Here is a 21,202-nt window from a genome sequence, read left to right as displayed (position 1 = left end):
TCTATCTCATTCCAGTGTCAATTAAAAAAAAATAACTACTGTGAAAACAGGCTAACTAAGAGTGTAAGAGAACAAAGAAAAAGAGAAAATAAAAGAAAAACCACTTCATTAAACATATATCCAACTTTGCAGAGAGCTGCTTTCCTGGTGTCTTCACAGCCTTCTCTGCTGTGCATTGCTTGTTCTGGGGAGAGCTTCCCTGTCAAATGGAAGGCATTCGATGTCCGTTTACATGCTCTTCTGTCTATTCCAGTGCTATATTTGTGTAGCCATCCAGGCATGCCACAGCCCCTTGATAATCATGCCAGAATTTAATTTCACAGCTGATCATCCGATGAGTTGCTTTAAGGAGTCACTGGGGGGGTTGTTTCCACAGACTAATTTTTAACAACCTTGGGAGGCAGGAAACCTGAGTTCTAATTGTACATGATAAGATTTATTTTATTCATATTTGAGTGTTTACCTGCGTGTATGTATGTGCACCATGTGCATGCAGTGCCCATAGAGGTCAGAAGAGGGCGTCAGATCACCTTGCACTGGAGTTGGGACAGTTGTGAGCTGCCCTAATGAGTGCTGGAAATTGAACTGAGGTCATCTAGAAGAACAACCAGTGTTCTTAACCCTGAGTCATTTCTCCAGCCCCTAAAACATGGCTGTGTACTGACAAATGAACAATTTAAGATGACAGCTCCTAGGTTCTCTCCTGGGATCTCCCCCCCCCAAGGGGCTTTATATCTCCACTTAATTTTCAAGACAGGGTCCCTCACTGAACCTGGTGCTTGTCATCTCAGCTAGACTGTCTGGCCAGCAAGCTCCCAGGATCTTCTGTTTTCCAGTGCTACCACTTGCCCAGCTTTTACATGGATGATGGTGGTCAGATCTCAAGTCCTATTGCTTGAACCTAAAGTACCATCTCCCACTGGGCTGTCTCCCCCAGCCCTTCTGTAGGTGAGGAAGCTTATTGGGACCTGGTCAAAATTATGCCTAGCACAAAATAGATCGTTAAAAAAGGGTAAACGAATGTTTCATGGGCGACATAATGACTGGACTTATAACTAGTCTGCTCCTGGTCCTGGCCATTACTCCCTATACGTTAATCTTTACACATCCTTTCCTCTCTTGAGCCTCGGTTTTCCCATACTAAAGAAGTAGGGACCGGAGCCTGGCTTGCAGTCTCCAAACACCTGGGTTTCCATGAAGGAGGGTGGGTCAGCTGTGGTTAGGGACAGGTCCTGGAGACACCGATGTGTCAGGATTGGACTCTTCCCCTGGGGAGGCTCCTAACAGCCCGTGGTGAAAGATCCTTGAAATGGGGATGGACCTGGGGGTCTAACTCGGACCGCCGCTCACCTTTCCTATGTTTCCGCTGCTGTAGGTGTCCAGCTGGTTTATGAACACCCTCTGTATCTTCAGAACTCGCTCAGTCACTGCAGGAACTTCCTCTTCAGCCATGGTGGCAGCTGTAGTAGTTGCTAAGGTGAAAGAGTCCTGTTGGTTACTAAGGAGGAGGGGCGTGCACTTCGGAAGGGTAGGCGGTCAGACTCCCTGGGGCGTGGCTCGCTTTTGGGCGGGGCTCCGGGTGTCCAGTGGGGTGGGCTCTAAATAGGGCGTCTGAGGGGCGTGACTCAGGGGAGTGTCCGTTGGGGGGCGTGGCTCAGGGACAGGGTTGGGCGTGTCTGAAAGGGAGGAGCTGCAGTTCCAGATTCATGCACTCCACTCAGTGCTGCTGTGCACATTTCCCGTAAGACTGTCCCTTCTGTATGTGGTGACAACTTCTCTACTGTAAAGAAAAGCTGTTGTCACGAGTTTTGGCGTTCAGGACACGTGGAACCACAGCGTGAGAGCCCACCACCACACCTTGTTCGCTGCCCGAGGTTCAACTGCCTTAGGATTTTGTCCCTAGTTTGTTTTTTTCTTTTCTTTTCTTTTTTTTATTAAAGTGGTAACACCGAATCAAAGGCAACTTGGGGAAGAAAGGGCATATAGCCTGAAGACCATCATCCAGGCAGGGAAGTCAGGGCAGAAGGCCGAACCAAAGCAAAGAGCCATGGGGAAACGCTGTTTACTGTCTTGCTCAGCCTGCTTTCTTCCTTTCTTCGACAACTCAGGATCAGGGACCTAGGGTGGCACTGCCATGTGATCTGTGCCCCACTTCCCCATCGAAGAAAATGCCCCCCACAGACGTGCCTGCAGGCCATTTCTTTCTTTCTTTCTTTTTTTTTCAAGACAGGGTTTCTCTGTATTGCTTTGGAACCTGTCCTGGAACTCGCTCTGTAGGCCAGGCTATCCTCGAACTCACAGAGATCTGCCTGCCTCTGCCTCCTGAGTGCTGGGACTAGCGCCGTGCACCACCAACGCCCGGCTCCTGTAGGCCATTCTTATGAAGGCATCTTCTCAACCGAGATTCCTGCTCAGTGTTTCCTTGGACTCTAGGCTTTCCTGACTTCAACTGCCAAGTGCTTGGATGATGTGTGCCACCATGCCCAGACCAGGCTGGCCTTCAATTCACAGAGATCCACCTGCCTCTGCCTCCCTGTTGGGACTGGTTAAAGTCACGCTACCACTGACTGGCTGGATTTTTTTTTTTTTTCCTTTAGAATTAAAATCCAGGCTTACTTTTAAAACTGGCTTAGTTTAGGATGGAGGTCTTCGTGTGCTTGCATTACTGTATTTTTACTGACTTCATTTATTCTGAATAAAGAAAGGAGTGATATCTGTCACTCATTTCAACTCAAAGTGTAACATGCATGAACTAAAAACAAATGTGGGCACAGGTCTTGGAATCAGTCATTTATCACAAAATGAACAATTTCAATCTTTAAACACACGATCACTTTATATTCAACTCAAAAGCAGATAAACAATTTTATTCAAACTCTACAAACATCATTTTCTTATAGTAGCCTGAGATTAAGCATGAAAAATTTCAGCCCGAAGTTCGGCTTTGTTTCCCAAACATCATGCCAGCATGAGCGCATCATAAAGCCAGGTTCAAGCCCCCGGTGATCTCTGCTGGTGTCAGCAATGCAGAAGGAGCCTAATTGTCCTGGGCCACATGATCATTTTGAGTTTTTAAAATTGTTTTAATCTTCAGGATTGAGCCCAGTGCTTACCTATGATAGCCAAGTGCTCGCTCTACCCATCATCCCTCATGTGATCTTCAGAAGCTAAAAACGCCCACTTGAAAACCAATGACAAAAACATCTGTGATGACAAATGTATGAAAGGTGCACCCAGATGCAGAGGGCTGTTACACATTTCTGAAGCAAGCAGCTGCTTTGGGTGACAATTAAAAAACAATACCCAGGTCCTTCCTGCTCGTCACGTCCTGGAAAACATGCAGCAGCATAGAGTGTTTTATTAAGTTTATAAACACCAGGGACTGTAATAAAATATAAAATACAGAGCATCTCTTTTTTAAATATCAAGTTTCTGAACGCTTCATTCGTCCTTTGGTTTCAAACCATACAATGCACTCATATTACACTGTACACATGGCAATGAGACAGAACACTGTCTGACTGCAGGGGAAGAAGGGATGCGGCAGGAATACCAAAGCGCTACTTTATAGAAAGTGAGCGTTGAAGCAAAAATACTTTCTGAATATATATATGTGTATATATATATACTGTACATTGTAAACAAACATTCAGAATAAGAATCAACACAGGCCAAAATATCGTTTCCTAGGAAACCAGGATCTTCTTCCTTTGAAATGATACACGCTGAGGATGCGGTGGGGCCTGTTCCTCTATCTGCTCATGTGCTTAGATATCTTGGAAATGAGTCATTGTTACATTCATTTGCTAGCGGTCTGTCCTCTCTAGGTTGGCTGGCTGTTGAGGAATCGAGAACTATTTCTGTCCCTGCCTTTCATTTCATCCTAGGTTAAGTAACATAGAAGCAATTTCATTTTCATCAGTCCATTTGGTAATGTAAGTAGGTTAAGAGGAACAGTGAATTCCAAATTTGTGCAGGGGAAACTAGTTGTTTGTTTCCAATAAGGCCAGTAACAAAGTAACCACTGCTAAGTCAGTCCAAGCTAGTAGTAAACCCCTGATTTAGCAGGCTGAAATGCAGGTCTGAAGTTAGGTGATTCTAGTTTCTATATCACTGTGCAAATCTAGGATTTTCTATGTAAAAGAGAGTGCTGGCAGCATTGAAGCCCTGTGATAAGAGAATGAAATGTTGATTAGGTATTGAAATGTAGAGTGGCTGTGTGGAGAAATCAGAATGTAATGAGTGTTAGAGTAATGGCCTTGAAATTCCCTTAAATGAATCTGGAACTGAGACAATTTTGAGTCAATTATGTTCAGAGTCAAAAGCCTACATGTGAAGGGATGATAAACATATAAAGCTGACGATGCACTTTCTACAATGATTATATGCAAGGGTGTCAAGTCTTATGTTCGCATTCTACACCAGCAGTAGCCCCACTATAAAGAAAATGAGTCATGACTGCTCATCTCTTTTCAAAGCTTCCAGTCTCTGAAGCAGTGCATTTCCAAATGCTTCCCGGTAGGCCGGGCTGAGCGTATCCAACAAGGAGTAGACTGTCTCGTGGTAAGGGGTCTGCAAATGATCCTCCACCTGGTCAAAAGCATAGCCCACCACCTACAAGAGAAGGGCAGCAGTGAGCGCTCGTCGGCTTCCATCCTGGCACAGAAGGCAAGAGCCAGGAGTCTGAGCGGCTCATTCTGTAGTGACACTATTTCCCAGCAGAAGACATGCATTTCAGAACAGCTGTTAGCAAGCTCTAGGGGCAGTGTGTGACAGATAGGTCCACTACCCGGGACGTGCTTCCTCCACGGCTCTTCAAGAGGTTTGCTTTGCTCACCTTTGCCCCCTTTTCAAGTCATAAAAACCATAAAAGTAACACAAAAGTAGCACTTCACTTTTCATATCTCAAAATAATGTTAATCCTTATTTTTATTTTAAATTATGTATGTGTGTGCCTGCGTTTACCCGAGTGCAGGTTTCCACGGAGGCCAGAAGAGGGCTCTGGGCCTCGTTCCTGGAGCTGCAGTTACTGTGGCTGTGAACTGTCTGACACGTGGGTGCTGGGAATCAAACTGGTGCAAGAGAAATGTGCTTTCCTAACCACAGAGCTCTCTCCAGCATGTACCCTGACTGAATCCCATACAGTGGAGATCTACCATACCGAGGTATCTGCTTGCAATAAAGATACCAGTGACAAAGCCTCCCCACTCAGCCTGTGCTGAGAAGTGAACCAGGGCCATATATGTATTAGGCAAGGGCTCTACCTTTAAGCACTCCCTTACCTTCCCTTCCTCCATCCCTCCCTCCATAAGACAGGATCTCACTATATAATCCTGGCTGGCCTCCAACCCAGAGATCCACCTGCCTCTGCTTCCTGAGTACTGGAATAAAAGGCATGTACCACCATGGTCAGCCTCTGAGTATCTTCAAAAAATTGCCTGGCTTTTTCTTTTCCTTAATTTGTTGAAGACACTCAGAGGCTGGGCATGGTAGTACATGCCTTTAATCCCAGTACTCAGGAGGCAGAGGCAGGTGGATCTCTGGGTTAAAGGAGAGCATGGTCTACAGAATGATCCAGGACAGCCAGGGTTACACAGAGAAACCTGTCTCAGGAAAAAACAAAACAAAACAAAACAAAAAACCCCTAACAAAAACCAAAAGCAACAAAAAAATGTGTGTTTTTACACACACACACACACACACACACACACACACACCATGGCACATCTATGGAAGTCAGGTGACAACACCGTGAAGTTCCACTTTTATGTGGGTTCTGGCTTGTACAAAATGCATCTAGTTGCCAGCTGTGCCCTGACAACCCCTTTTGATGGGAGATACACTTGTGGAAGCCAAGCTAAGGCCTTTCAGCACAGTAACTACAAATGCACCCTCTGAACAGAGTCCACTCTGGGAGCTGCAGCTGTGAGCCATGGGAAGGAAAGATATTTGCTTGGATGGTAATAATTCAAGCAACTGAATCAACACTCTGCAAATGTATTTACCCCTCAAATTCAACTGTTTGACCAACAAAATTTGGCCAAACTAACCACATTAAGTTAACCAAAATTTTTGGGAAAAATATTTAAGTGTTTTTGGAGACACCCATGACTAGTTTTTATGTTATGCCCTTCTCTATCCTTTCTGATAAAGTGGTAAAGATAGGCTTTTCTCTTCTTCTAACGATAAAAGTGAGTTACCCTGAGCCCTGCTTCCGTGAGCTCCAGGCAGTATCTGTCTCTCTCCTTTGTCTCCACGTTGATGTAAGCCACATCATCTGCACAGCGAAGGCTTTGTGAGACAAACATGTTGTTGACAGCGAAGAGAACGTCGTTTACAACTGCTTCAGCCTCTAGCCGCATGTCCTTCATGTCCGTTCCTTCAAACCCATTGAGCTCGGAGCCTTCTTCAAACCCAGACATACTGCTCAGCTCCACGGGATTATAGTCTGTCTCCATTCTGCAAGAAAGTAGTAACAGATTCTTTTTTTTTAAATAGAAAAATATTCAAATTATATTTGATTAGAATAACTAAGTCTTACAATTGGTACTCAGTACAAAACACAGACTGGGAGATGGGTCAGTGGGTAAGTCACTTGTTATACAAGCATGAAGACCCAAGTTCAATGCTAGCACTCATGTAACCAGCCGGGCCACCATGGTGGCAAGTGCATCTGTGACCCCAGCGCTGAGTGGACAGAGGATGAAGGTAAGGGCTTGCTGGTGGCCAACCACCACCTGATGTCCTCTGATCTCCTTACCCATGGGCACATCGCATACACACGTGCATGCACACTACTGTAACAATACCAGGCGGTGGGCAAAAAAACCAAACTCCTTACACACTACTAACATTTTTTTTTTCTTTCAGGGAAAATAATGCCTAAAACCATTTCCCACAGCGGGGGGGGGGGGGAAGGGAGGGAACCCTTTCTTGTTTTTCCCCCTAAAACTTAAAACAAAAAAAAAACAAAAAAACAAACCTATTTATGTGGACACACATGCTTGCCATGGCCTGATGTGGCTGGCCGTCTCCTTCTAGCCTGTGGGTTCTGGGGATTAGACTCAGGTCACTGGGCTTGGCAGCAAGCACCTTTATCCACTGAGCTATCCTGCCAGCCTTAAAATATCAACTCTTATTTTGATAAACATTTGTCTTATCACCATTGTAGCTATTACACACAATGCCTCAGCAAATGAGTACATAGATTCATTTATTTATTTGAGACAGGAACTTTCTATATGGCACTGGCTGTCCTGAAATTCACTGTGTACTTCCAAGTGCTAGTATTAAGGGCATAAACCACCAGGCCCAGTGAATGCATAGTTCTAAATGTGTAACTGTTTCTCTAATTAGATATTCCGGACAGGAACTGCAGAGTCAGAGGACATACCCATGTTAACAGGTGTCACTGAAGGGCAAAGCCTTGCTGACAGACCATTCTATAGGTGGAAGGCTAGGTAGGGGTACTTGGAACCCCAGCTTTCCCATCCCTTTTTAACTTCCATCAGTCTGAGCGGTAAACAACAAGAGCTCATTTGTTCTAGCACACGTTTCCTTGAGCAAACACCTTTTTGGAGGCTTACAGGTGGAAGCAAACCCATTCTGTATGAAATCAAAGTTTACATCCACACCTAGGCAAGGGGAGGGTGCTATGTTCTGAAAGTCTAATACAGGGTTACTATACTTCTTCAAACACGTCTCCCTTATTCAATTAACACACTGCTTAAACTTATGTTTGGTTTTATAGACATGACCATTTAATCTAGTTTATAGATTCTGTTTGGTCCCTGGTGGGCTACTGGTTAGGATTTGGTGTTCTCACCACAGTAGCCCTGGTTCAATTAAAAAAAAAAAAAAAAAAAATCAGTTTGGAAGCTTTTAGCCTCTAACACTGCAACACATCATGTCTTTATCTTGGTAACTATTCACCTCAGTTACAGACATCAGAATAATAATTACATGAAAGGATGTTCCTAGAGCTCTTTTTACAGGAGTCTGGCACTTGCATGGATGAGGGCCTTATAGGCCGGCAGAGTAGGTCACCACATGGCTTCTGGGCAATAATCAATCTCAAGTTCCCAGAAGAAGACACCTAGGAGATTCCACGCATCCCCTCAGGGAATGATGTGGAAAACTCACAGCTTCTGACAGAGATTTTATTATGCGTAGGTTCATGTGTCTGCATGTGTGTTTGTGCCTGTGTACAGGGACCCCTGGGGGCTGGAGTCACTGTCTGGGTGCCTGCAGCTGGACCTGGCTGCCCTGCAAGAGTAGGGCAGTGCCCTTAATCACCATCATCTCTTAATCTCCAGCTGCAACTTACTACTTTGTTGGCCGTAAAGCCTTTACTATTTATGGACCGCCTTTCCCTTTCCTAGGGAAAGGTTTTATGAGGGGAATAATGCCCCTTCCCTACTGAGTGAGGTCAGCAGCAGGTGGGTGTGGCTCAGACTGACTCCAAAACCTGGCTGTAGTCCCTCCCGACCACTTAGTGCATCAACTTCTTGGCCTTTTCAGTCCAGTCATGGCACACACCTGGCAGTCCTCTTCAGATGAGGACAGGAGTCCAAGGACAATTCTGACAAGGAAAGAGAGCAGCAGAGTCCACCCAGTTTCCCGACCTCTGCAATTTTCAGTTACTGGCGCCAGTACAGTCCCCTGATGTGGCTGGCCTGGCTGGACAACAGCTTTATAGAAGTAAAGAGATCTTAAAGATGGAAGCCTGACAATGACCGTGAACGTTCGTGCAGAATTGAGTATCAGGATGTGTTTGTTATTAGCTTCCCATTGTTGCTGCTGCAACAAATGACCACAAACACCGTGGCTTGGAGCAAATGACCATCAACACAGCAGCTGGAAGAGCACCTTTACTTTCTTGAAACTCTGGAGATGAAGCATAAAGTCAAGACATCCCCATGGCTTGTTCCTTACTTCCTTATGGTTTCCGATTGCCAAGGTCACTTGACTTCCTTTGCTTGTAGTCCCTTCCTGTGTCCTCTACTCTCCAAGGCTGCCCCGGCCATGGCTGCCGCTGAGTGCCAAATCCGTTGGTAGCAGAGCGGCCAGTGACCTGGTGGCAGGATGACTATACGGGGTCAATTTCCCTGTGGGAAGGCCAGTACTCTGTCCACAGCACTGTGCATGGGTTTGCCTTTCCTGCACGTAATGCGTCTCCCAAAATGACCAGTTAGAGAATCCATTATCCACTGTCATGGCAATACATACAGCCTTCTGTCACAGACAGTTGTGAGCCCTATGTGGGTTCGGGGAACTGAACCCAGGTCCTCTGCAAGAGCAACAAGTGCAGGTAACTGCTGAGTCATCTCTCCAGCCCTAATTAAGGGTCTTAACTCCATTGGCCCATGTATCTATAATGTTTTCTCCTTTTTTTTAGACAGGGTTTCATGTTACCTAGACTGGCCCTGAGCTGCTGCATCTCCTCTCAGTCCTGGGATCCCGACATGCACCACTAAGCCTGCCTTTAACCAGGATGTCCTTTAAGACTCAGACTAACAAATCAAAAACACGTACTAGTAGTTTAAAATCTAATTTGGGGAATGAGACAGCCGTAAAATATCTATACAAACATTAAAACCACAAATACGATCATAATCATAAAGAAACATGCTTAAGTGTGAATACTTGATATGGCAAACTTGCTATCTGCTTGAGTTCAACTCAAGCTCTACCTAAGTGTCTGTGTGCTTAGGTGGCCATAAAACCTTTCTGGGCTCCTGGTGCTCTTACCTAGAGAACAAGGACACTGGATAGTAGTCTCCACTGTGTGAGGCGATCTACGGTGTGACAAGGCTTACACTGGGACCTGACTCAATGGCAGAAGGGGTTCTTAATGGGAAGAAAGCATTAGAAGGGTCTGCACGGGCAAAAACAACACTGAGAAGGGCGGTCTAGCTGAAACACATGCACAGTGTTAAGGGACACCCGAGTGGTCCAGTTTGCACTGATTTCGACCTAACAGGCTGCCTTAAAGGCTTGAGAATGGAAACAATGGTCACTAGAATCACGGACTCGGCTGAGTGTAAATTTACTATCTTGTTTCTTTCACATTCTTTTTCCTCACCCATGGTTTATTTTCCATGTCGTTCTGTTTGGGCTGGCTAATTCCCAAAACTCTATTAGCTTTTTTTTTTTTTTAAAGACATGTATCTAGGCTGGTCTCAAGCTTGCTATGAAGTGTGGGATGACCCAGAACTTCTTGACTCTCCAGAGTGCCGGGACTACAAGTATGTAATTACTTATAACTTTGTGTTTCTGGTAGTTGCATTTAAGGTTTATGGTTTACCACAATGTAGCTTTGACAGATGTTATATTGTTCTTCATGTATGGGAACCTTATCAGAGTACACTATAGAACCCTGGCTATTTGTCACATGCTTTCCTCTATATATGTTAAAAACTCATAATACATGTTAATTTTGCCTTTTTCTGGGGGAGGGGGAGGTCAAGATCTCATGTAGCCCAGACAGGCTCAGCATGTAGTCAAAAATGAAGTGAACGTCTGAGTTTTTTACCTCCACTGGGGGAGCCTGGGTTACATGTGGGAGCCACTGTGTCTTCCTTTGGCCCCTATAGGCACCTGTCCTGAGGAGCATGCGACTGCATATGCATATGCATATGAGGCAGTAGTGGCTGGGGGTGGAGCCAGTGGTAGAGTTTCTCCAGCGTGAATAAGGTGTGGGTTCGATCTTCAGCACCACACACACAAGGTAAAGAACAGGACAGTTCCAATGGTTTGGTCCCCACAAAGGCTCATATATGCAAGCCTGGTCCCCGCCTGACACAGCTAATCTCTGTGCTGTGGCTCAGTCACAAGGCTCTGACCCTATCAGTGGACCTTATCCTCCCTGAGAGAGCCTTGCTGGGGAGGATATGGGGATTTGCTGGGGTCCCCTGGGTGTCTTTTCTCAGCTGTCACAAGGTGAGCAGCCCTGCTCTGCAGCCCCCCTCTGAACAACATTCTGCCTCACATCAGAAGCAATGCAGTCAATCCACAGCTCCTCCGATAGGACCTGTGGGCCGGGACAAACGCAGCTCTCCTCCTCTTAGGCAGTTTATGTGGATTCTTCGTCACAACAGTAAAAACTATTGAAGGCTCTACTTTCTCTACGGTACAAGAGCAATGCACAGACGTGTGACACACCGGGAACCGGGAAGGGCAATGCACAGACGTGTGACACACCGGGAACCGGGAAGGGCAATGCACAGACGTGTGACACACCGGGAACCGGGAAGGGCAATGCACAGACGTGTGACACACAGGGAACCGGGAAGGGCAATGCACAGACGTGTGACACACCGGGAACCGGGAAGGGCAATGCACAGACGTGTGACACACCGGGAACCGGGAAGGGCAATGCACAGACGTGACACACAGGGAACCGGGAAGGGCAATGCACAGACGTGTGACACACCGGGAACCGGGAAGGGCAATGCACAGACGTGTGACACACCGGGAACCGGGAAGGGCAATGCACAGACGTGTGACACACCGGGAACCGGGAAGGGCAATGCACAGACGTGTGACACACCGGGAACCGGGAAGGGCAATGCACAGACGTGTGACACACCGGGAAGCAGGGTGGAGGAAGCAGAAGCATTTGCCTCAGAAGCCAGGCTATTGCTCTAACAGCTGAAGTAACCAGCAGCATCTGTTCCACAGAAAATGAAAAGGCCAAACTGACTTCATTTTAAACAGCTATTCAAAAAATAAAGGGAACAAAAGCCATCCATTTTAATTAGCATTGTTTAGAATTTGGGTAAAGCTCAAACCTTTTTTTAACATCATTTAGATCTGTTTGTTTGTTGTTTTTTGAGACAGGGTTTCTCTGTAGCTTTGAAGCCTGTCCTGGAACTCGTTCTGTAGACCAGGCTGGCCTTGAACTCAGAGATCCACCTGCCTCTGCTTCCCAAGTGGTGGGATTAAAGGCGTGCACCACCACCCAGCTCTTACATTTGTTTTCAGTGGCTCTGTCATACATATACTTAAACTTTTAAAAGTTATTAGTTTATATATAGGGATGTTTTGCCTGCGTTTGTCTGTGCAACAAGTACATGCAGTGCCCAAACAGGCCAGAAGAGGGTGTCAGATTCCCTGGAACTTGAGATGGCGTGAAGTGCCAGGTAGGTGCTGGGAACTGAACCTATGTCTTCTGCAAGGGCTTCACTGCTGCACCATTGCTTCAGCCTCACACATACACTTTTGAAATTGAAGATTTTAAGTCAGAGTCACTTGTGAGGCGCCTATTTCTACTTCCACCCTGATTTGTAGTTACTCTGCTCTCCAACTTCAGCAAGAACCGAGACACACGCCACAGTGCTGCTGAAGTCAACAGGGCTGCACTGATCCCACCGAGTATGGCAAGCTTAGGGCTGCACTGATCCCACCGAGTACGGCAAGCTTGGGGTGAAGGCAGGCAGGGCGATAACCTGAGTGTTCAAAAGGAAACAAGTAGTGACCCCGTAACCCTCAAACCAGAGACTGAGGGTCCAAGAAAGAAAAAAAGACTCCCCACCCCACCTCCCGAACCAGGCAGTACTGGTTCTTACTATATAGCTCTCCAGGAAACTGGATTCTTGGAACTATAAGTAGGGAATATGCTAACCTATATAAAACAAATCATTAGACACAGATAAAAGCCCCGGGGCTGAGAGATGGCTCAGTAGTCAACACTGGCTGCTCTTCCAGAAGACCCAGGTTTGAGTCTCAGCACCCATATGGCAGCTCACAAGAGCCTATAACTCAGTCAAGTGGTAGTGGTGCCTACCTTCAACCCCAGCCCTCAGGAGGCAGAGGCAGATCTCTGTGAGTTCAGGGCCAGCCTTGTCTACAGAGTGAGAGGCTGTCAGAAGCCCTGGAACTGGATACAGACAGCTGCTGTGTGGTTGAGGGAATTGAACCCAGGTTGCTGAGCCATCTCTCCAGCCCTAAAAAATCATTTATTTATTATGCATACAGTATCCTGTTGGCGTGTGCCTATATGCCAGAAGAGGGTACCAGATCTCATTATAGATGGTTGTAAGCCACCATGTTCAAAATTACTGGAAACTCCAGGCTTCTGACTCCAGGTTCAGCGCTCTTTACACATGCAGGGACGGCTGTGGCTAGGGCATGGCAGCATTGACACTGTAGTCCTGTTCTGTACACGTCTTTTTTTAAAATTTATATACTTATTCCTCTCTGTCTCTCTCTCTCTCTCTCTCTCTCTCTCTCTCTCTCTGTGTGTGTGTGTGTGTGTGTGTATTGTGCACATGTCATGGTGCTCCTGTGCAGGTTAGAGGACAGCTGGGGGGAACCCAGTTCCTTCTCTCCCTCTATCATGTGGGGCCTGAACTCAGGCTATCAGGCATGGCAGCAAGTGACTCTGCCTGCTGACCCATGTTACTGGCCTATGGCCTTTCACTGTTGCTTCAGACTGGGTCACATCAACCCAGGCAGCCCTGGTATGTAACCAAGGGTGACATTGGCTTCCTGGTTCTTGTGCCTTTACTTCCCAGGTGCTGGGATCACAAGTATGCTCCACTGGGTTCTCCCAGGCAACTCTTCAATACAATCAACACCGGCACAGTGATCTGTGGACCCCTATTTACACTGTTATTTTTGACTTGAAGCACCTTCTAACTTGCTACTGAGTAGCTAAATGTGGGATCTTTCATTTTCCCTTTTTTGAAAACCGTGTTACCAGCAGTCACAGAACGAAGCCCAAAGTCCATTTCAAACTCCCACGGCCTGAATTAGGCAAGGTTCCACCTCAGATTTTGAACTTTGCTTTGCTTATACTACAAAGAGTACTGCCATTCCTTGTAAGGCTCAATCTCTTTTTGAAACAGTGTCCTCCCATGGAGGCCAGGCTGGCCTTGAATTTAAGGAGAGCCATTTCCATCTGCCTCTCTAGTGCTAGGATTAAAAGTGTGCGTCACAATGCCTGATAAGCATGCCTTATTAGAGTCAAGCTCTATCTAGACCCCAACTAACTGGTTTTAATCTTCAGTGCTACATTCTGGTTTGAGCCATGGAATCTGGATCCCTTGCACTGTCGTTTCAGTGTTGGTCTGGCTGTTTTCACTTTAGCCTTCTAAGCCCCACACCTGCCTATTTTCAACATTGTAATCAGCAGACTTGGGCTAGATTATCTTGTATTTCTCTTTATTTTACAGGCGCACAAACAAATCGAATCCTTGAAATGGCCCACACTCGTACTTACATCTACCATCAGCTCCTTTCTCTCCTCCCTCCTCAAGTTCCTGGAATTTACCAAGCGTGACTCCTGTGATGAGCCTTGTAGGTGGTGGTCTTGTCTGGAAAAGAGCTCTGGCATCCACGTGTCCTATTTCCCCGACTCCTAATTTCTAGGCTAGTCTGGCCAACGTAACAAGTTCAAAGCCAGCTTAAGCTATATAGCACGAGACTGTCTCAAAAACCAAACCAAACCAAAAGAACCAATTCTGAGCATTCATGAACCAGAATTCAACCTCCCCAACCCATGACTCCGTTTCGGTCCCTTCCCTGTTCGCATCATTTCATTTTCCTCAATTCTCGAGTTTTTATTAATCTATCCACACCTGGCCGAGGTGACAACGTAGGCTTAGAGAGGGCAGCGCACGTTCAGGGAGGCTCAGTGTCAAGTGTCTGGAATATAACCCAGGACAGCAGACTTTCCGGCCTTTAGGGGCTGCCTCGGTAAGGAGCCAGCGGTGCCTCCGCAGGATTGTCTCCTAAAAGGTAAAAATACGGCTGCGCAGATCTCCCGGCTAGCACAAAGTCTTCGCTGCGGTGCCCCCTCCACCCCCGGGGTCTCGAGGCGCCGGGTCTTAACCGAGAGAACAGTATTGCTCTCAAGCGCCCCGAATCCCAAGTTTGCTGGTCGTCGGCGTGGCACACTAGGAGGGGCGCTCTGCAAGCACAAAGTCCTAGACCTGGAGGATGCTTTGCAAACAATACCAGCACGAGGTGGGGAACAACTTGCTGACAATAGGCACCGGTCAAAACCCGGACAGAAATGCCAAGTCTCCAGTCATCGTCCTGCAACCCGCGGCGCCCGGAGCACCACTTCCCGGAGGACAGCCCAGGCCGGACCCGCCCCCAGGCCTCGGTCAGGCCGAATGCGGATGTACGCTCGCAGGCAGTCCTTCGGCCCCGCGAGGTCAGGGCCCACGGCCGGCAGCCTGTGCGTCCACTTACCTGCGAGCGCCCATGTTCCTCCTCTTCCTCGTACCGAGGAGTCTGGAGCTGGATTTGCGGCGCCGGCACCGCCCCCGCCCCCACAGTCGCCCCGCCCATTCGTCACCGGAAATGCTCCTGCCCGGACTCCTTTTCCTGCCTCCCCAGCCCCACAGCATGGCGTCACTTCCGCCTGCGCCAGTTGCTCGAGTGCGCGCGGGGAGACCAGGGTTCGCGAACGCGCCAGGAGCGTCTCGGAGGCGGGAGCGCGCCTTGTAGATGACAACAAATTTGTCGCGCAGAGTCGGAGTGTGCCTCGCCGCCGCCGTCTGCCCTCTGCCTCTCGTGCATTCTCTCTCCGGACCGACAGCGCTTCGGGAGCCTCCGGCCTGGGGCGCCGGGTTCCGCTCAGCGACCCGTTCCCGCCGGGCCTAGTGCGAGCGACGCGACGCGCGCGGGCCATGGGGTCGTCCTGAGAGTCGGCGGCGCAGAACCGACATGCAGCGGCCACCTCGAACCTAGACCCCAACGCAGCCTGGGGACGCCGGCCGGACCCCGAGGCGCTGTCGCTGCCTGGTCCCCAGGTCCGATCCCGGAGTCGCCGCAGCGCGCAGCCCCGGCCCTCCCGGCCGCCAGTCCTCACCAACATGCCTTGGCCATTTTCAGAGTCTATCAAGAAGAGGGCCTGTCGGTACCTCCTGCAGAGGTACCTGGGCCACTTCTTGCAGGAGAAGCTGAGCCTGGAGCAGCTGAGCCTGGATCTGTATCAGGGCACTGGGTCTCTCGCCCAGGTCCCCTTGGACAAATGGGTAAGCTGCCGGCTAGGGGCTCGCTTTCCTTAGGGCAAAACCTGAGCGTTTGTCATCCAGCATCGGTGACGGTCAGCCCTTCCTTGGGAATTGTTTGGGTCCAAGCGTGGCGGAGCTCAGGGAAGTGTGTGAAGTGTAGCAAGTTTGTGCCCCTATGTCACGTGCACAGACTTAAACGATATAATAATGGAGGCTCACACCATGCGAACAATTGAGTCATTGCTTGGTGGTCTGTGAAGCAGGCCCAAGGGAAGGAGGTGACCAGCTCACTACTTGGGCTGTGAGGGTCGCGGGGATCAAGGCAAACAAACCCTATATTATTGAATGATGTCCGGAAAAAATTAAAGATGAAGAGTTGTCAAAAATCCCCAGTTATTTATTTTGGTTTGGATGCTGGTTTGATTTGCCTGGTTGTCTTCGTACAGCGTTGGGCGTCTGGAAGAAAGTTAGGCGAAGGCCTCTTCTGCCACTTTGCCTGCCTTGCTTGATTGTATGTTTACAAGGCCAGTTCATCTTCCCAGCCAGCCTGTAAATGGTTGTGTGGCCCCACGAGTGCTGTTTAGATTTGCCTTTTTGCTTCACGTGATAAATCGACAGGTCGTAAAGGCAAATGTTGCAAAAGCTCTGAAGCTGCAACCTCAGCCATTTTCCAAAGAGCCTGTTTTCTACTAGAGACTGTGAGTTGATTCACTGTTTTCTGTGTGTATTTCAATTCACCAAATACAGTTGTATTCGCATCAATGGGTTAAAATGCCTAGTATTTGACCGAAAGGCCTTGGGGTTGTATTGGCTTCTCTTTGCCATTGAGAAGCTTAAATAATGGAAACTCCTTTGCAATTTGTGCTAAGGGGTATGAATATAACATAATTATATCTTAATGAGGCAACTTAAACCAGGGAGAGTACACATGAGAGTTTAAAGAGCTCTAGTTTGAGTAACAGAAAGACCTTGTCCTATATCAGAGTAGTTTCAGGCTGACACCGTCAGCTGAAAGATGGCAGGCATAGTAATTAACCCAAGTGCAGAAATCATAAAAGGACAGCACACTCCTTGCATGCGGGGTCATTGTATTAGGCTGCTGTGCAGCTGCTTTTTTTTTTTTTTTTTTTTTTTTTTGTTTTTTTTTTGAGACAGGGTTTTTCTGTAGCTTTGGACTCACTCTCTAGACCAGGCTGGCCTTGAACTCACAGAGATCTGCCTGCCTCTGCCTCCTGAGTGCTGGGATCAAAGGCCTGTGCCACCACTGTCTGGCTCTGCCATTTTTTCTTATCAGCAAATGGGAAACTTTTGGTAGCCCTAGCTGCCCTGGCACTTGCCTGTGTAGCCTAGACTTCATGACAGTTCCCCTCTGCCCTACCCCTTCCCCTTAGCCTCCTTGGTACAGTTTTGAATGGGCTACCATTTTCTTTTCTGTGACCAAACCATCTTACTCAGAGGCTTGAAGATGAGCAGGGGCTGAAGAGATCAATGGGATCTGACACCTTTGTGTAGATGTCCTTGGTGTCCGTCATCGCAGCAAACAGAATAGGAAGTCCTGAGGGAGGGGTGGCTGTTGATGGATGTCTTGTAGGTGTGAGTTGGTGTGCAGTGCAGTACTCTTTAAAGATGACGCTAAACAGACGTTAGTCTATCTGTTTTATAAATGGTGTTTAATACTTTGTCCCGTGACGCGGCTACAAGTGTTATAACAGGAATTCAAGCCTTACTCTTGAGCCCGTGCTTCCTTCGTGTGGACGCAGCCGTACGAAGTTCAGGGTTTGAATTCAGTTACATTGCATACTTGTTTTAATGGCTTTCAGGACTGAAAAAAAAGATGCCTACAGCCAGGTGGTGGTTCCTGCCTTTGATCCCAGTACTCAGGCAGAGGCAGGCAGATTTCTATAAGTTCAAGGCTCAACAGAGGGAGTTCCAGGACAGGCTCCAAAGCTACAGAGAAACCCTGTTTCAAAAAACCAAACAAAACCAAAACAACCCCCCCCACACACACAGTCTACAGAGATCCATACATGATAATGGAAGATGTATGTGAATGACAGCATTACTAACATTTCAATTCTTTAAAAAAGGATTTATTTTTCTGCGTGTGTGTTCATGTGCATGTGGGTACTTATGGAAGCCAGAAGGAGACATCAGAGTTACAGGTAGGTTTTGAGCTGCCTGATGTGGGTTGTTGGGACCCAAACTCAGATCCTCTGCAAGAACTGCAAGTGCTCTTAACTGCTGAGCCATCTCCTGGGGCCAGCATTTCAGTCCTTAACTCTCAGCTATATAGAGAAATTGGCTGGACTTGGCAGCGATGTAATCAGTTATTAATAATGAATTGGTGGTGGTGTGATTTTTTGTATGCAGCTGTGAAACTACATCTAAACCCCCATCTTCCAAATATTTTGTTCAGAATATTTTTAGACAGGTTGGGACAGTCTTTCCATATTTCAAATCTTTTATAACCCTGTATAGCTAATGACTGTAAAGACTAGATTTTTTGTGTTGCTTTTGGTTTTGTTCTTTTTTTTTTTTTTTTTTTTTTTTTTTTTTTTTTGAGAAGATCTTGCTAGGTAGCCTAGCCTAGCATTGAACTCAAAATCCTCCTCATTCTGCCTCTGGAGTTGTGGTGTCTATGTCTTCAGTAGAAATGGTTTTAAGTTAAGGACCAATGGAAATTTTCCCAAGTAGTTTTAAAAGATATTGCAAATATCCTTTAAAAAGAAGTTATTTTCTTTCTTACTTAGAAGTATTATCCTTACTTGGGAAAGTCAGATTAAGTATCCTGGGTGTTTTTTTGAAAATTGTCTAACAGGTAGCCTTTATTCCTAGCCATTTGAGAGCACATGGTTGGCTGGCATAGTTAGAACTACTACTTTGCAAAGGCGGAAGCTGTTTATCACTAACCCTTACTCATAAATACCTGGCAATATGACAACCAGGAAGGTAGATACTTCACTTTGGAGATCATGGACTCGTGAAGAGCTTGAAGTGGAGGTGGAGATAGAGAGTCAGGGTTTGGGACTGTGCCACAGTTGGAATGGGCTTGCAGTTTAAGGAGCTCCTGGTTCCTGGAAGTGGGCAAAAAAGGAAAGGAAGAGGTTTTGTCTGCTGAGAGAGGGGACTTCCTGACTCACTCTTTCTAACTTCTGAAGACTAGGAGTTTATTTTAATTATTTACATAATGAGGGAACTTTAAAAAGTTTTCCCCCTATTTAATCAGTGTATGCACGCGCATACACCTCTCTCCTCTCTCTCTCTCTCTCTCTCTCACACACACACACACACACACACACACACACACACACACACACACACACACCACTATGCCACAGCATGCATGTGGACAGGACATCTTGCAGGAATTGGTTATTTCCTCACACCATGTATGTTCTGGAGCTCCAAGCCAGGCTGCCATGTTTGGTGACAGGAGCCTTTTCTTTCTGGACCATCTCTACTGTGTAGCTGGACTTTTGTTACTGTTTTTACTCTTTGGGGACCCGCCACCCTTCCCTTTTAAACCACACAGGGAGGCTTATTCTTTCTTATAATAATTGCCTGACCTTAGTTTGGCTTGTTTGTAGCCAGTTTTTCTTAAATTATCCTATCTACCTGTTGTCTCTGGACTTTTACCTGTCTCTATTTCTGTGTATCTTACTTTCACTCTTGCTCTGTGGCTTGCTGTGCAGCTGTGCAGCTGTGCAGCTGGTTGGCTCCCCAGGAGTCTTGCTGTCCTCCTTTTCTTGTTCCTTGACCTTGCCTCAGATTACTCCTATTTCTTCTCTCTGCCAGCCCTGCCTAGCCTATCTCTTGCCTTGCTATTGGTTCTTTATTAGACCAATCAGGTGTTTTAGGCAGGCAAAGTAACACACCTACACAGAGTTAAGTAAATGCAACATAAAGAATGCAGCACAGCCAGGTGGTGGTGGTGGCACACACCTTCAATCCCAGCACTTGTGAGGCAGAAGCAGGGGGTTCTCAGTTTGAGGCTAGCCTGGTCTACAGAGTGAGTTCCAGGACAGGATCCAAAGCTACACAGAGAAACCTTGAAAAACAAACAAAAGAATGCAACACATCTTTGCATCATTAAACATATATACCACAGTATAAACAATGTAACACACCTTAAATGAATATTCTACAACACTACTGTGTCTATTTTAATTTTTTAATGAAGCTTTTTACAGGTTTAATATAATGAGTGTTTAGCATGTGATGCTATCAAGGGCTGGATGATGTGATAATGAAGTAAACAGTGATCCTTTCTCGCTTTAGTTTTTTTGAGATGGGATTTCTCTGTATAACAGTCCCTCCTGGCTGTCCTGAAACTCACTTTGTAAACCAGGCTGGCTTTGAACTCATAGAGATCCACCTACTGCCACCTCTGGAGTGCTGGGATTAAAGGCATGGCCAACCATGCCTGGCTTGATCCTTTTCTCATGAGAACTCAGTATGTTTAGGAATGTAGACAGCAATGAATTATTACCCTGGAGCCTTTTAATTTCACTTTAATAATATTTTATTACTTTGGTACTTATATTTTGTAGGTGTATGTGTGCATGTAATAAAAATTGACTTCAGTTCAAGAAGCACTAATTTGCAGCTATTTGACAAGTGCTACAGTGGAGACCAGAGTGTGACAATCTTTTTTTTTTTTTTTTTTTTTTTTTTTTGACTACATGCATGCATGAACTCACTCGTGAGAATTGAAAACAGAATGGCTTTAAAGAGAAGAGAATCAGTGTCTCCAGGGTTAGTTTAGGTGGTCCCACAGTCAGCTCTGAGACCATTGCATCTCATAAGACCCTCCTGAAGACTAGTGCAGAACATGTCATCTGAGTCAGTGCCACCAAGCAGCTTGAGAAGTCTCACAGGAGGGCATTTGAGAGTTTTCTATCATTAAGTATACAGGGGCTTTTTGCCAAGTACAGAGAAGTCTGTGTAGGTGTACTGTAACTTAGTGGGCTCTATGTAAATTCTTGAACTATTGACTCTAGGCTTTTGATACTACACTTCAAGACTGTACTACAGCCTTCAAACCACTATATTTAGTGTGTTAGTGGAGCTACAAGATTGGGGTGGTAAGTTTGGTGAATACAGGGAAGAGAGTCCCATCAAATCCAGTTTCTTGAGTAGTTTACTGATGTTGACAGAGTCCTAAGTGCCAAGGCTAAGTCAGTGCTTCTGTACAATTGAAAATGCTTTGATGTATTTTAAGAGCTCACCTGAAT

General features: G+C 46.6%; 3 protein-coding genes across 5 annotated transcripts in view; 1 reads left to right on the top strand and 2 right to left on the bottom strand.

Annotated features, from left to right (window-relative positions):
- Ak7 (adenylate kinase 7) overlaps positions 1 to 1,567 on the bottom strand; it is a 68,200-nt gene extending 66,633 nt beyond the window's left edge. Inside the window, 1 exon segment of the mRNA XM_051196559.1 lies at positions 1,351 to 1,567. Within this exon segment, the coding sequence (XP_051052516.1) occupies positions 1,351 to 1,452 (102 nt within the window). The 5' untranslated portion in view covers positions 1,453 to 1,567.
- Positions 1,568 to 2,817: 1,250 nt separating this feature from the next.
- Positions 2,818 to 15,971, bottom strand: Gskip (GSK3B interacting protein). 2 transcript variants are annotated; one of them, XM_051196558.1, is made up of 3 exons: positions 15,824 to 15,971; positions 6,201 to 6,459; positions 2,818 to 4,614 (listed from the first exon to the last, which is right to left on the bottom strand). In XM_051196558.1, the coding sequence occupies exons 2-3, from the start codon at positions 6,456 to 6,458 to the stop codon at positions 4,453 to 4,455; spliced, it is 420 nt and encodes a 139-aa protein (XP_051052515.1). In that variant the 5' UTR covers position 6,459; positions 15,824 to 15,971; the 3' UTR covers positions 2,818 to 4,452. The 2 variants fall into 2 exon arrangements, with proteins under 2 accessions (XP_051052515.1, XP_051052514.1); XM_051196557.1 differs by lacking the exon at positions 15,824 to 15,971 and adding an exon at positions 15,202 to 15,277.
- Positions 15,552 to 21,202, top strand: part of Atg2b (autophagy related 2B) — a 60,898-nt gene continuing 55,247 nt past the window's right edge. For both annotated transcript variants that reach the window (XM_051196555.1, XM_051196554.1), the window contains exon 1: positions 15,552 to 15,989. In XM_051196555.1, the coding sequence (XP_051052512.1) occupies positions 15,828 to 15,989 (162 nt within the window). In that variant the 5' untranslated portion in view covers positions 15,552 to 15,827. The remainder of the gene's footprint in view (positions 15,990 to 21,202) is intronic.

This window comes from Phodopus roborovskii, unplaced genomic scaffold, assembly GCF_943737965.1.
Source record: "Phodopus roborovskii unplaced genomic scaffold, PHOROB, whole genome shotgun sequence".
Lineage (NCBI taxonomy): Eukaryota > Metazoa > Chordata > Mammalia > Rodentia > Cricetidae > Phodopus > Phodopus roborovskii.
Note: the sequence above shows the minus strand (reverse complement) of the source record. Positions and strands in the feature narration are given on the sequence as shown.